The 14,387-nt window shown below is 35.0% G+C and overlaps 2 protein-coding genes across 6 annotated transcripts; both read left to right on the top strand.

The window, feature by feature from the left end:
• On the top strand, positions 1-2,242 carry LOC106779231 (cytokinin dehydrogenase 6). The gene is made up of 5 exons (XM_014667306.2): positions 1-829; positions 937-1,064; positions 1,166-1,426; positions 1,517-1,779; positions 1,869-2,242. The coding sequence occupies exons 1-5, from the start codon at positions 196-198 to the stop codon at positions 2,188-2,190; spliced, it is 1,608 nt and encodes a 535-aa protein (XP_014522792.1). The 5' UTR covers positions 1-195; the 3' UTR covers positions 2,191-2,242.
• A 3,723-nt stretch (positions 2,243-5,965) lies between these two features.
• Positions 5,966-11,468, top strand: LOC106779048 (putative calcium-transporting ATPase 11, plasma membrane-type). Of its 5 annotated transcripts, none has more exons than XM_014667092.2 (7): positions 5,966-6,194; positions 7,826-7,880; positions 8,031-9,973; positions 10,058-10,216; positions 10,343-10,514; positions 10,602-10,903; positions 10,999-11,468. In XM_014667092.2, the coding sequence occupies exons 1-7, from the start codon at positions 6,021-6,023 to the stop codon at positions 11,311-11,313; spliced, it is 3,120 nt and encodes a 1,039-aa protein (XP_014522578.1). In that variant the 5' UTR covers positions 5,966-6,020; the 3' UTR covers positions 11,314-11,468. The 5 variants fall into 5 exon arrangements, with proteins under 5 accessions (XP_014522578.1, XP_014522565.1, XP_022643123.1 ...); XM_014667079.2 differs by having other exon boundaries at positions 8,010-9,973; XM_022787402.1 differs by having other exon boundaries at positions 7,965-9,973.
• The last annotated feature ends 2,919 nt before the right edge of the window (positions 11,469-14,387 follow it).

The following is a 14,387-nucleotide window of genomic DNA, read 5'->3' as shown; positions in this document are numbered from 1 at the left end:
CGCTTTCTACCAAGTCATGACATAACGACGGTTGACCAAGCCACCCACAGACTCCTTTAAATTCTTGCCCAAACCTTAAGTTCCTTCACTCTCCATCACTTTCTCCTTTTACTCGTACTCACAAATAACATCGTCTACAAAATCACGCTTTTATTCCTTCAACTACCATCAAACAGAAGAAGAAGAAGAAAAAAAATGAGATACTCTTATTCACCTCATAGTCTCGTTGTAGAACACAACATTCTGTTCCTCAGAGGCTTCACCATATTGTTCATTAGTTGCATAGCTGTTCGGCTTGATCTGGGTCTTTCCAGCATCCCCTCTTCGCTGAAATCACTTCCCCTTGGAGGGCATTTAAATTTTGATGAACTTAGCCTTAGGAATGCAGCCAGAGACTTTGGAAACAGGTATCAGTATCATCCAATGGCAGTACTGTATCCAGAATCAGTTTCTGATATTGCAGCCACCATAAAGCATGTCTGGATGAGGGGTCCTAGTTCACACCTAACGGTTGCAGCGAGGGGGCACGGCCACTCACTCCAGGGCCAGGCTCAAGCTAATGGAGGAATTGTGATCAACATGGAATCACTCAAGGTCCCAAAAATGCAGGTACACGTAGGAAATTTTCCTCCATACGTGGATGTTTCAGGTGGTGAATTGTGGATAAACATCTTGCATGAGACTCTGAGATACGGGTTGGCGCCAAGATCGTGGACAGACTACCTGCATCTGACAGTTGGTGGCACTCTCTCCAACGCTGGTGTCAGTGGTCAGGCATTTAAGTATGGTCCCCAGATAAGCAATGTTCAGCAGCTGGAGATTGTTACAGGTTAGTGAAAACAAAATGAACTGTGTAACTGCAGCAGCAGCAGCAGCAGCAGATACTATTTTGTCTTTTCTGAACTAGTGATTCATTTTTAACCTGGCTGGCTGCAGGAACAGGGGAGGTGGTGAACTCTTCCGCTGAGCATAATGGGGAACTCTTTCACAGTGTTCTTGGGGGACTTGGCCAGTTTGGCATTATAACCCGAGCAAGAATTGTCCTTGAACCAGCACCTGCCATGGTAATGCATCAGTGATTATACCAGAAACATGGTCTTTGGTTTTGGTTTGTTCTTGGGAGCACAAATTGTCATAACCGAAAGTTTTGTATTTTTTGGAACAGGTGAAATGGATTAGAGTGTTGTACTCAGATTTCACGTCATTCACAAGAGACCAAGAGCTGTTAATATCTTCAGAAAACACGTTTGACTACATTGAAGGATTTGTGATAATAAACAGAACCGGTCTGCTAAATAACTGGAGATCATCCTTCAACCCACAAGACCCAGTTCAAGCTAGTCATTTCAAGTCTGATGGAAGAACCCTCTTTTGCCTTGAATTGGCTAAATACTTTAACGTGGAAGAAATTGATGCTGCAAACCAGGTGAGGCCAGTAACACTCAATCTAGATGATTAAAGAAAGGGTATACAATTAATTCATCAGTCATAATTTTTCTTTGTGAAATTTGTGCAGGAAGTTGAGGAACATTTGTCCCGTTTAAGCTACATCCAATCGACCCTTTTTTCAACAGAAGTTACATTTGTAGATTTCTTAGACAGGGTGCACGTATCTGAGGTGAAATTGCGTTCAAAAGGTTTGTGGGATGTTCCACATCCGTGGCTAAATCTTCTGATACCCAGAAGTCAGATACACAACTTCGCAGAAGTCGTCTTCGGGAATATCCTGACAGAAACTAGCAACGGCCCCGTCCTTATCTACCCGGTGAACAAATCAAAGTAATGAATGGTTCAGAAAATATAAACTCCTGAAATTATTTTAGCCGTCAAAAATGAATTTGGATGTAATGCATTTATGTCGTTTGCAGGTGGGACAACAGAACTTCTGTTGTGATTCCAGAGGAAGATATTTTCTACTTAGTGGCATTTCTAACTTCTGCAGTTCCCTCTTCCAATGGAACTGATGGCCTAGAATACATTCTAAGTCAGAACAAAAGAATTTTAGAATTCTGCCAAAGAGCACAACTTGGAGTGAAGCAGTATTTGCCCCACTACAACACACAGCAAGAATGGAGGGCCCATTTTGGTCCTCAATGGGAAACTTTTCTGCAGAGAAAGTCTGTTTATGATCCATTGGCAATACTAGCTCCTGGCCAACGCATATTTCAAAAAGCAATAACCTTCTCATGACCGCAGTCTCCACATTTTATTTTATTGTTAATAATCTTTGAAAAAAAAAAAAGTAAAATAGTCCTTCATGGAAGTGCCAAAATTAAAATGTTATATGATCCAGACAGGTTTGGACAGACAGAACATACAGAATTAATGCAAAGGAGGGTTATTGACTGATAGCAGAGAAAAAGAGATAACAGAATGATGAATGCTGAGATTTGTATGCTGGCAGGGTCATAAGAAAAGTTGTCAGTGTGTGTATGTATCATTACTGATAGAAAAATTGCATTACATGCTCATGTAGCACCAAGGCAGCAGGGTCCACCTGAGATTAATATGGTCAACAAAAGGGATAAAATATTTGAGACATTAATTATTGTAGGGTTTCCAAAAGAACTTATAAATATTTGAGACATTAAACACTCCCTTATCTATTATCTCTCTCTCTCTCTCTCTCATGCAGCCAAGCTAAGTTCACTAAGAATATTATTGCAGATATTTATATAACCACCACAAAAAGATAGTAAGCAAAAAGTACAGATAAGATGATAAATAATGCTGAGTGGCAGTATTTTACAAATTGCTGAAAAATGGTGTCAAAATGAATATGGCTAACATGCAAGATGATGAACATTCAATCTGTGACAGTCCATTCTGGTGATTGTATGTGGTAGCAGCTACAGCATAGTTAATTATGTGTGTATGTCTGTGTTAGTAATACATAATTGATAAATTAAAAAGGTGTTTCATTACATTTTTTTGTCTAAATGAAGCATCATTTGTCATAACTAATCAACGTGTAGTTAGAACTCATCTAGCGTGTTTTACTTACTGTCAGAAAAAGAACAGCATCTGCATAATTGGAAACACTGATGGCAAATTAATGGCAAAAGAATGTTAAAAAGTGTAATTATTTGTTGAACCAAGTCCCTACCATCTTAATGTTGAAGTTATGCATGTTCATGCCATAATACTTGTGGAAAACATTCAAAGGTTTAGGATTTTATTATCCCTTCTTTTTGAACTACTTGTAGTGGGGTATATTTTCCCTTATTTGGTTATCGATGCATAATTGTTCCCATCACTAAAAAGGAAAAGATCTATTAAAAAGCTAACTGAAAAGGGAGAAATGCGTTACTGTTGAAGAGATTCCATCGTGGTGTGTCAGAATTAGAGGGGGAAGGAAATTTGGTTGCTTCTAGACCATTTCTCTTGTTCACTGGAAATACACATCACCCAGTGAAAGTTGCACCACATCACCTTCATCGCACCAGAATGTTTTTGGGTATCAAAAAGCCTGCTTCTGGATTCTGGTTTTCAACCACTCACCTGACAACCACACAAAATGGACTAAAGTTATCCCATCAAACAGTAAAGCACAACCTTTCCACGTAGATCAGACCACGATGCATCTTCACAAGATTTGCTGCTGGCTTGGAAATTCATACCATTCAAAAAGAGCTTACCCAGATCACCATACTAAAACTAGTGCATGGAAGTTGCATAATATATAATATAGAACGCTTTTAGTACACTTACAAACTATCTTTAGCATCTGCATGAATATTAAAAATAATGTAAAACCACTCTAGGGAAATTAATAGCATGTATGAAATCTGTGTTGGAATTCAATCAACTAGAGATAAGAATAAGTTAGAGTATATAAATCGATGCAAACCTAATCTTATAAGTCGATTTTTTGAGATTGATTTTGTGAGGTTGAGTTACACTTAAAATTTTACTTCTTATATCAGATCTATCATTAGAGTATCTGAAACAAATTATTTACGAGAGAATCATACACCAAAAAGAAAAAAGCAAGGGTGAGGGGACCATCTGCATAAAGCACCTTATAATCAAGCACCAGCTAGTGCCAGATTGGTAGGTACATCTTTAATAATTATTCAGCACAAGAATCTCAATATATATGTGTTCTAGCCAAAAGGGTTCAGGTTACTATCAGCTAAAGCATTATCTAATTTTGTTTGCTTTAGAGTATTCTCATGGCCTTCTTCTATTCCTTTATTAACTCTAATATCATATCTTAAATGTCTCTCATTCATTTTCTCCTCAAAGATTACTAACTTGAATAAAATATTTCTTTTTAATAGGCACTAAACCTGATGATCAGGCCTAACACCAGAATATGTAAATCCAGAAGAATATTTGTATGAAAAAGGAAAAAGAAAGATAAGCATGTGTAGCGTTTGATAAACTGTTAAATAATTTATATATGGTATTTTAAGAACAATAAAGTTATCGAACTCGGAGGGTTAAAAGGTGGTATGCTTTGATTTCAAACTGAAAATGGTTGAACCTGTGAATAGAATGGAACAAAATATTTTGTTTTGTTTTGTTCTCACGTGAAATAAGTAGTCCCTACCAATTATGGAAGACAAGAAAGAATCTATTGATGAATGGAATTATGGGCTGACAGACAGCTGAGCATATGATACGAAAGTTGTCTCCCAAATGTTGTATCCGTTCCAGATTCCTGTAATGAGTACATGGAAACTATATTCTTCAACATTCAAACACTGTGCATGAACTCTGTTCTGAACTTTACATTCAGATCAACTAAATTTCTTAGTTATTCCTGCTTGTTGAAGGAAACTATGACTAAGTGCTTTATCACGAATACCATATTGACCCCTTTTCCACTGATATTCAGGTTTGAATTACCAGAATTCATATTCAGTATGAAATCTGATTGTTCTTCAAATTTCTCATAATTTTCTAGGGATGTTGAGGTCTGCTTTCAAGCATTCATTTTGTTCAAATTGTTTAGTTAGTTAAAACATTAGAAAATGTTTTTTTAACAACATTTTAATAATGTGCATGTGATTAATTTGTTTCAAATATCTTTTTATTCAAACAGATAAATAAAATAATAATAATATGTAATCATTATAAAAAAAAATAATTATTATGAAAATGTTATTAACATGTCTCGTGTTACTAAAATATTATATGTTGTGATATGTTAATTAACTATTCAACTGAGCTTAGATGTAAGGTATAAAAGGGCCCTTTATTGGCATTCGTTGTAATATAGGACAAATAAGGCCCATTGAAGTTCTGACAATTACTTTTCGCAGCTCCCATGATTTCCTACTGCTCAAAATATTGAACACGATATTTTTGCTCAAGATCTGTTTTCTCATCAATTGCAATTTAATCTTGATACTAATATTTAGAATCAGTCAAATGATTTCACCATAGAGAAAAATTACAGACTTATTTTCAGAGGGATTAAGCGCAAAATCAATGAGGAAACAAAACTACATCTACCATAAATTGAGATCTTAATACTTACCCACTAACACAATCATGATTAATTCACTATAATAATTGATATTGTATATACATATAAACAGTTATCGTACATAGGATTTTACACTTATAATGTTACTTTTATGTTTCTTGAGTTTTAATCATCATATGTTAATTCTGCAGTGAGATCGTGTAAAGGCCAATAAAACTAAATTATTGAGTCACATAAATTTGATATATTAGATTTTTTAAAGCAAAAGTACAAAAATTATTTTTCAAAAAAGAGTATAATGTTGAGAAAACAAAAAATATTATGGTAAAGTAAAAGAGTAAAATGAGAAGGTTTTATAATTAATTATGAAGAAAACGAAGGGGGTTATGGTAATTAGAATTAGTTGCTCCTCTTCTGTTTTGTTTGTCTGTGGCAGCTTTCTCTTTCTTGTTCCCGCCATATTCGGCATCGTTTGAAACTTTCTTTCTTTCTCTTCCTCGTTTCGTGTTTCTTAATCAAACCCAAAATAGTAAAAGAAGAGAGTGATTGTTAATGGAGAAAGCTTAGTGATCACTGAACAACAATGGAGAAGTACCTGAGAGAAAACTTCAGCGTCCAGCCGAAGAACCCTTCGGAGTCCGCCCTCCGCCGATGGAGATCCGCCGTCTCCGTCGTCAAAAATCCCCGCCGCCGCTTCCGCATGGTCGCCAATCTCGCCCAACGCGCCGAAGCGGAACACAAGCGTAGAAAGCTCCAGGTACACATTCGTCTCTTCCGTTTTCCATTTCAATACCTAATCTCTGTGAATCGATTGGTGCAATATCCATGACTTCTCTCTTTTCCGTTTCGGATCAAAGAATCGATTCCACTGTTGAAACATGTATATCTGCATCGGTTTTACCATTTTCGGCTTCACAAAAGCTACATAGTAATTTAGTAACCTACTCTTGTTTATTTTTAAATACATGTGAATTAATCCTAATAATAAAAAAAGTTTACGTTGATGTATAGATCCGGGAGAATTGATTAATCGTTAACTTGGTGTCGCCGGAGCTTCTTTTCACGTCACCTCGATTTAAGAATGAGAGCGGCACCAACAAATAACAAACAATAAAATATACAAGCAATAACATACACCAAACATAAAAGAGGGAAGTGAAGTGCTACTGGACTTAGAATTATTTTTATTAAATTTCTGATAACTTCTCATTATATTTTTGTTGTGATACTCTCCATTTTTCAATCTTCATAATTTTTGTTGTGCCACTACAGGTTGATATGACTCTGAATGAGGGAATGTTTGATAATTGAAAAGGCTATTACATACCACAATTATAAATCCAAGACACCAACACCAAACGAAAAATGAGAAAAATACCCTCTTTACTGTTGCACATTAAATCGTATTACCCTAGTTCTATCAACATTACTTTCAATTAAAGGTAAATTACGTACGTGAACAAATTTCCAAACGAAGTAGTAAAGGAAAGTAAAACTATTCAAAACATCATATATATCATTTTCTGGTTCAGAAAACCAAGAGAATGTGTGGATACCAACTATGTAATGGTTTAAATGCATCTGTTTGCTAACAAATACAAAATTGAGATGACAGTCATCAGATTATTCAGAATGCTATAACGTAATTGTATATTATCATCTACTAAACCAGGGATTGCATATAACTCCTAAGCATACGGTTTCTAAGCTCTCATCCTCTATAGTAATATAAATAATACAAAACGATATAAAATCAAGGACAAAGAAGAAAATAAGACAACACTGGTAAAGACTAAAGGATAAGCACCACGGGTAAAGAAGAAAGGACTCAAAGTAGGGTAGCACAGCGAACATCTTTGCTTTTTTATATAGAAAATGTATTTTTAACAATTTTTTTGAGAAATATTTTACAACTACTTTATCTATGTAAGAGTTTGTGATTGATCTGTTTCAAATATACAAACCAATAAAATAATCACATTTCTTATTAAAAAGTTGTTAAAAAATATTGGTAAAATATCATTATCCTTTTCATATATTCGATATAGCATAAAACTGAACAAACAGCCTTGCATGGCTTAACTACGTATGCATGTTACCTCAATTTCATGAAACTAATTCATTTGAGTTTCAAATAGAAACAATTAAAACATGTATCGAACTAGGAAAAGCACTAAAAGGAGAGCTCTATGTTGAAAAACTACAATGGTGTAAAATGATTGGCTGTCTTATTGGCAGCCATTTCATTTGACTTTATCAAATTGTGTTCCGACTATGATAATCAGTATGTTATGTGCAGTGTAGTGTGCTTTTTGTTTAGCTAAGGAACTGTTATGTTTAATCTCTGGCACTATGAAAATATGTCGTTCTTATTACTATCTTGACCAGGAAAAAATACGGGTGGCTCTCTATGTTCAAAAAGCAGCGTTGCATTTTATTAGCGGTATACACGCTTAATCGCTTTCATTCACCCTTTTGTTTTTCACTCGCTCTTTTGTTACATTTTTTCCTTTTCCTTCTCATCCAGCTGGGAGCCGTCGTGATGGTGACGGTGGTGACGGCGGAGGTAAAGGTGGTGGTGTCGGTGGCGGCACCGGTGATGATCGTGGTTACACGCTCTCAAAAGAGACTCGGGAAGCAGGCTTCGAAATTGAGCCCGACGAATTAGCCTCCATTGTTCGATCCCATGACGAGAAATGTTTAGAACGCTACGAAGGAGTGGAAGGAGTAGCAAGGGTTGTTCGTGTGTCCTTGCAAGAGGGCGTTATTTCGGTAGATGTTGAGCACAGACAAAATATCTATGGTTGTAACCGGCATGCCGAGAAGCCCCCTAGAAGCTTTTGGATGTTCGTGTGGGATGCAATGCAGGACTTAACTCTAATCATCCTTATGGTATGTTCATTCGTTTCAGTTGGTGTTGGAACTGTAACCGAAGGTTGGCCAAAAGGTATGTACGATGGAGTGGGAATCATACTATCTATACTTTTGGTGGTCTTTGTCACTTCAATCAGTGACTATAAACAGTCTTTGCAATTTAAGGACTTGGATAAAGAAAAGAAAAATGTCAGCATTCAAGTTACAAGAGACGGTAGAAGGCAAAAAGTTTCAATTCATGATATAGTGGTAGGAGACATGGTCCATCTTTCAATAGGAGACGTAGTTCCTGCAGATGGGTTATTGATATCTGGTTTTGGCTTATTAATAGACGAATCAAGTCTATCANGTGANAGCGACGCCGTAAATGTTGATAATCAGAAGCCTTTTCTTCTTGCTGGGACCACAGTGCAAGATGGGTCTGCAAAGATGTTGGTCACGTCCGTTGGTGTTAGGACAGAATGGGGAAGATTGATGGATACTCTGAACGAAGGAGGAGATGATGAGACGCCACTTCAGGTCAAACTAAATGGAGTTGCTACCATTATTGGTAAGATAGGCTTGGGTTTTGCCCTTCTCACGTTCATAGTTCTGACGGGCAGATTTTTGTTGGGGAAAATAGCTCACCATGAAATCACAAAATGGTCCCTAAATGATGCATCCAAGCTTCTCAATTTCTTTGCCACCGCCGTCATTATTATAGTTGTGGCAGTTCCCGAGGGGCTTCCTTTGGCAGTCACACTAAGCCTTGCATTTGCAATGAAGAAATTGATGAATGACAAGGCACTGGTCAGGCATCTCTCCGCATGCGAGACCATGGGTTCAGCAAGTTGTATTTGCACTGATAAAACGGGAACTTTGACTACAAATCACATGGTTGTAGACAAAATATGGATTTGTGGACAAACTAAGGCCGTTAAAAGCGACCACAGTGAAAATTTGTTGAAGCCCTTAATTTCTGAACAAACATTTGATCTTCTTTTGCAATCCATATTCCAGAATACTGGCTCAGAGATAGTCAAAGGGCTAGATGGAAAGAACAAGATCATGGGTACCCCCACAGAATCCGCTTTGTTGGAATTTGGCTTGCTTTTGGGAGGTGATTCCAAGTTTTACAACGACAAGTATAAAATAGTGAAGGTTGAACCTTTCAATTCAACCAGAAAAAAGATGTCAGTGCTGGTGTCTCTTCCCGGTGGCACCAACAAGTATCGAGCATTTTGCAAAGGAGCATCAGAATTGGTTGTGAAAATGTGCGACAAAGTTGTCGACACAGACGGCAAAGTGGTCCTTTTGAACGAACAACAAAGGAGTAACATCACAGAAGTTATCAACGGCTTTGCTTCTGATGCTCTGAGAACACTCTGCATTGCCTTCAACGATATTGAAGGATCTTCTGAACGCGGTCGTATTCCTGAGGACAAATACACGTTGATATCTATTGTTGGGATCAAGGATCCAGTGAGGCCTGGAGTAAAAGAAGCTGTCAAGACTTGTTTAGAAGCTGGCATTGTCGTTAGAATGGTGACTGGTGACAACATAAACACTGCCAAAGCAATAGCTAGAGAATGCGGCATATTGACAGATGGAATTGCGATAGAGGGACCAGATTTCCGGAACAAGTCCCAGCAAGAACTGGAAAAGATAATACCGAAAATACAGGTCTAGATCACTCTTCAAAGGATACTACTTTTACTGTTTTAGCAAGGATAATACATTCACTAATCGGTTTCTTCGTGTGTGTAGGTAATGGCCCGATCCTTGCCCCTTGACAAGCACAAATTAGTGACCCATTTGAGGGAGGATTTTAACGAGGTTGTCGCAGTAACTGGCGATGGGACCAATGATGCCCCAGCGTTGCATGAAGCTGATATTGGACTTGCCATGGGCATTGCAGGGACAGAGGTTTGTCACTGCACCCACAATCTATATATCACTTTCAATTTCTTGTTCCATCTGAGATTATGTCATTTAGTATCTGATTTCAGTGAGAACAGTGTGCTGAGTACTGTTAACCTCGATCTTCTCCAGGTTGCCAAAGAGAACGCGGATGTGATTGTAATGGACGATAACTTCTCAACCATAGTGAAGGTTACCAGATGGGGGCGTTCTGTGTATATTAATATACAAAAGTTTGTTCAGTTCCAGTTAACAGTTAATGTTGTAGCTCTCATGCTGAATTTCGTTTCAGCCTGCGTGTCAGGTAATAATACGTACAACCAGCTTTTCAAGCCACGGCTAAATCACTGGTTCGATTCAGATGATTAATCACAACAGAAATTCATTTCAGGCTCTGCTCCTCTCAGTGCTGTTCAAATGCTTTGGGTAAACATGATCATGGACACTCTCGGCGCGTTGGCACTGGCTACAGAACCTCCTCATGATGGGCTGATGAAGAGGCCCCCTATAGGAAAAAACGCAAAATTCATCACCAGGATCATGTGGAGGAACATCATCGGTCAGAGCATCTACCAAATTATGGTCCTTTTGGTTCTCAAATTTCGTGGCAAACAGATTCTCAAGCTCGATGAACACGACGATACTACCTTGCTTCTGAACACAGTCATATTCAACAGCTTCGTATTCTGTCAGGTAATAATAGATCAGTTAACGGCTGACCTAGAATAACATAGTATTTTGCTAACTCCCATGCAACCATTGAAAAGAACATTCTGTGTGATTAATAGGTGTTCAACGAGATAAACAGCCGTGACATGGAGAAGATCAATGTTTTTGAAGGCATGATAAGCAGCTGGGTGTTCCTTATAGTGATGGGCATAACGATATGCTCTCAAGCCTTGATAGTTGAATATCTTGGTGCTTTTGCCCAAACCGTACCGCTCAGCCGGGAACTGTGGTTTGTAAGCGTCATGATTGGTGCGGTGAGTTTAGTCGTAGCTGTTCTCCTCAAGTGCATTCCGGTACCATCCAGCACCTACGTCGCCGCCGCCACCCACCATGACGGTTACGAACAGCTCCCCACTGGTCCTGATCTCGCTTGAATATTCACTATATACCATATTTCTTTTCAAACCCTTCACCCTTATGGAAACATATACCATAACCTATCACCATATTAGAGTTAGCTTCCACCATTACTACCTTTCTTTCTTCCCTCATTCTCTTGAGAACCTTATCATCGTCAGAATTCCTCAACCCTACCTTCACTTTTTCTCTGCTCTTTATCATCATCACGATACTTTCCGATCATGATACACAATTTTTTTAAAAACATATTTTTTGTCTCTAGTACATTAGTTTGCTAGTAAACACACTATAGGCTAAGTTTAGAATTTTCTGCTTAATTGTTAACTTATGATTATTGGTGAAAAGTTATTAGTTTAAGAATAATGTTACATGTTTTAAACCATGTTTATTCTTTTCTTCACATACTATGTATTACCTCTATAGTATACTTCACTCTTCTCTTATATCAGTTTCTTGAAATATTTTTATGAATAATAATATACTAATACAAAAATAAAATAATCATAAAAATATAAATTTTTATGTTTTTGTAAAGAATAAAAAAAGTAAAAACTAAAGATAATGTTAAATAAATATAAAAAATTTAAATCTGTCAAATAATATTTTTCTATTATTAGGTCAAAGCATATTTTTCCATTCTTGTATCAATTTATTTTAGACTTTTTTTTCTTAAAGAACTTTAAATTTTCTCTTCTTTTTGGGCAAAATTAAAAAGTTTTTAAGATTAATTTTAAGAAATTTTGATCATTATGTTTTTCTTAATTTTAAAAGCGTTAATCTTCTTACACGCATATTTGACCCTCTTAACTATTCTTCGGTTAAAAGAACTATTTTCGTATTTTAATTTATTATCTACATCTCTGAAGTAAATTTGTATATTGTTTAAAGTTAAATTATTTATTAAAAAACTAACTTATCTATTTAAATTTATTTATCTCTTATTTCTTATATGTTCTAGTTTCCCCTTATTAGTGGTATCAAAATTGGACGGTTATAGACTTGGTAAACATACTAAATTTAATAACCGGTACAAACAGTAACTCCTTAGTTTAATCATATGAACTAGTTATTAAATATATAGTTTATGGTTTAGATCTAGTGTATATATAATTTATATAAATCATTTAAATAAGAATATGTTGATATATATCCTCTTTCAAACTTTACCTTTTTATTTTCAATAATCCCCCCAATCAAATATTCTTATTAGCAAATAACAAAATGTATAAACCTCTCTCTTTTAAAATTTTCACAATCAGAATCTAAAGCTCTTTAATTATCTTTTTTTCCAACCTAATATGGTTAAAATCTTCTTAATCATCTATTTTACTTTTATATTTAAAAATAATTTTATTTAAATTTATTACTAATCTTTTATTTATATTTAAATGGTCAAATTTTAAATTTTTGATAATCAAATAATAAAATTAACTGAATAGGTTGACGAGAACTTTTCCAACTTATATGAGTTGTTTTAGATTTTAATTAAAATACTCAAATCAATTTTCAATTCCAGCTCAACAGTGTGGTAACATATTTTCATACATTTAGAATCAACTTAACTGTAAAAATGAGTTATTTTTCATACAACTGCACACTTCAATATTTCAAAAGTCCCTTTTTAGTACATATGTGATCATGTATTTATTTTTTTTTTACCAAGTTTGGTTTAAAAAATATTTTATATTTATACTTTTCAATAAAATTGTCATATTAAGCTCTTGTATTTTTAATTTATTAAAATACTAAAAAGATTACTATTACCTTTGTTCTTTACTTTTTTGTTTCAAGTTTCTTATATAAACCAAAATCAGGAAATTAAAGTAATAAAATATAATATCTGAAACAACGCCCTATATTTTTTTATAAATGTATTGGCAAAAGGCCAACATAAAAGCTGTTCCCGAAATGAATTAGAACGTGTTATGTTATGTTATGTTTGTCATTTATTTGGTTCTTTTTTTTTATGACACTAAACCCAACAATTTATATATGGATTTTAACATGATTAAACCTGCTTAACTTCTTGTTTGGATAAAGTAGATCGTACAATAATTTAAATTAATATATCTTATCCAACTACTTAATTATTAGATGTTTTATTTAGTTTCCACAAATCCTTAAAAGTCGTCCTTTATCTCCAACATGTTTAGCTGCAATGACACATTTATGAGAAAATCCAATTCTTTATTCTAAGCTAGTACTAAGTACACTTCCATTAATTCTAAAATATACACATTTTTTTCATATTCATAATAATAATATGCCATTTATATTTTTCCTAACATTTAAACAGACATATATCCCATTTATATTATTATTATTTTATTAAAACTATAGCTTGAGATTATAAGATTTAAATGTGATCTAACATTATATGAAAGAAGGTGAGTATAATTTTCCCATCATTTAATACAGTATATCTACACAACAAAACCCTAAATTTAGATATATGTATGGAAACCACCATAACCAAAAAATGAAAAGGATTTCATATTTCCCCTTTTGTTTGAAGGAGAAGCTTATCCTGCATTAAAGACCGTTGCCCATAGGATTCACCAACCAATTTAATTTTTCTTCCTACATTTTCCAAGTTCCTAATTTTATCAATAATTTCTTCAAATCTCCACAGAATTCATCACAAACTAAACTAAACTTGTCAAAGTATTTTTTTGATCTACAATAGTAAAAATATCTTCAATAAAATCTAATTGGAATTTGCAAAATCATCTTATAAAATAAAATTTGTACTAAGTTAATCTTGTTTTACAGATCTTCTAACATAACATAATAAATATAAAATGTTTAAAATGACAAGGATTGAGTATTGATTCTGAAAGTTTGTAAACAAGAGTATGTTACATGGCTGATATTCTTGTAAGACAGTAATAAAAGTGTTGAAAAATGTTATCCTAGTTGTGCTGTGCTTGCTCAATCATGGAAGACAGTGATGGAAGGTCAAAACTTGAAGACTTGGGAGAAGAAAACCAAAAATGTCCATATATGTATGAAGTACTGCGCCTGATATTTTTGAAAATTAGGCAAAAAGAGTGATGGTAAATGTTTAAAAAAACAAATATATATATGT

Source organism: Vigna radiata, chromosome 2, assembly GCF_000741045.1.
Source record: "Vigna radiata var. radiata cultivar VC1973A chromosome 2, Vradiata_ver6, whole genome shotgun sequence".
NCBI classification, from domain to species: domain Eukaryota; kingdom Viridiplantae; phylum Streptophyta; class Magnoliopsida; order Fabales; family Fabaceae; genus Vigna; species Vigna radiata.
The sequence above is the reverse complement of the archived record's forward strand: the minus strand, read 5'-3'. Positions and strand labels throughout refer to the sequence as shown.

Excerpts from the sequence above, each read along its gene's own strand:
- LOC106779231 (XM_014667306.2), top strand. The coding sequence starts at position 196 with ATGAGATACTCTTATTCACCTCATAGTCTCGTTGTAGAACACAACATT. Across the intron at positions 1,065-1,165 it reads TTGAACCAGCACCTGCCATG|GTGAAATGGATTAGAGTGTT; the intron begins GTAATGCATCAG and ends TTTTTGGAACAG. Across the intron at positions 1,427-1,516 it reads AAATTGATGCTGCAAACCAG|GAAGTTGAGGAACATTTGTC; the intron begins GTGAGGCCAGTA and ends AAATTTGTGCAG.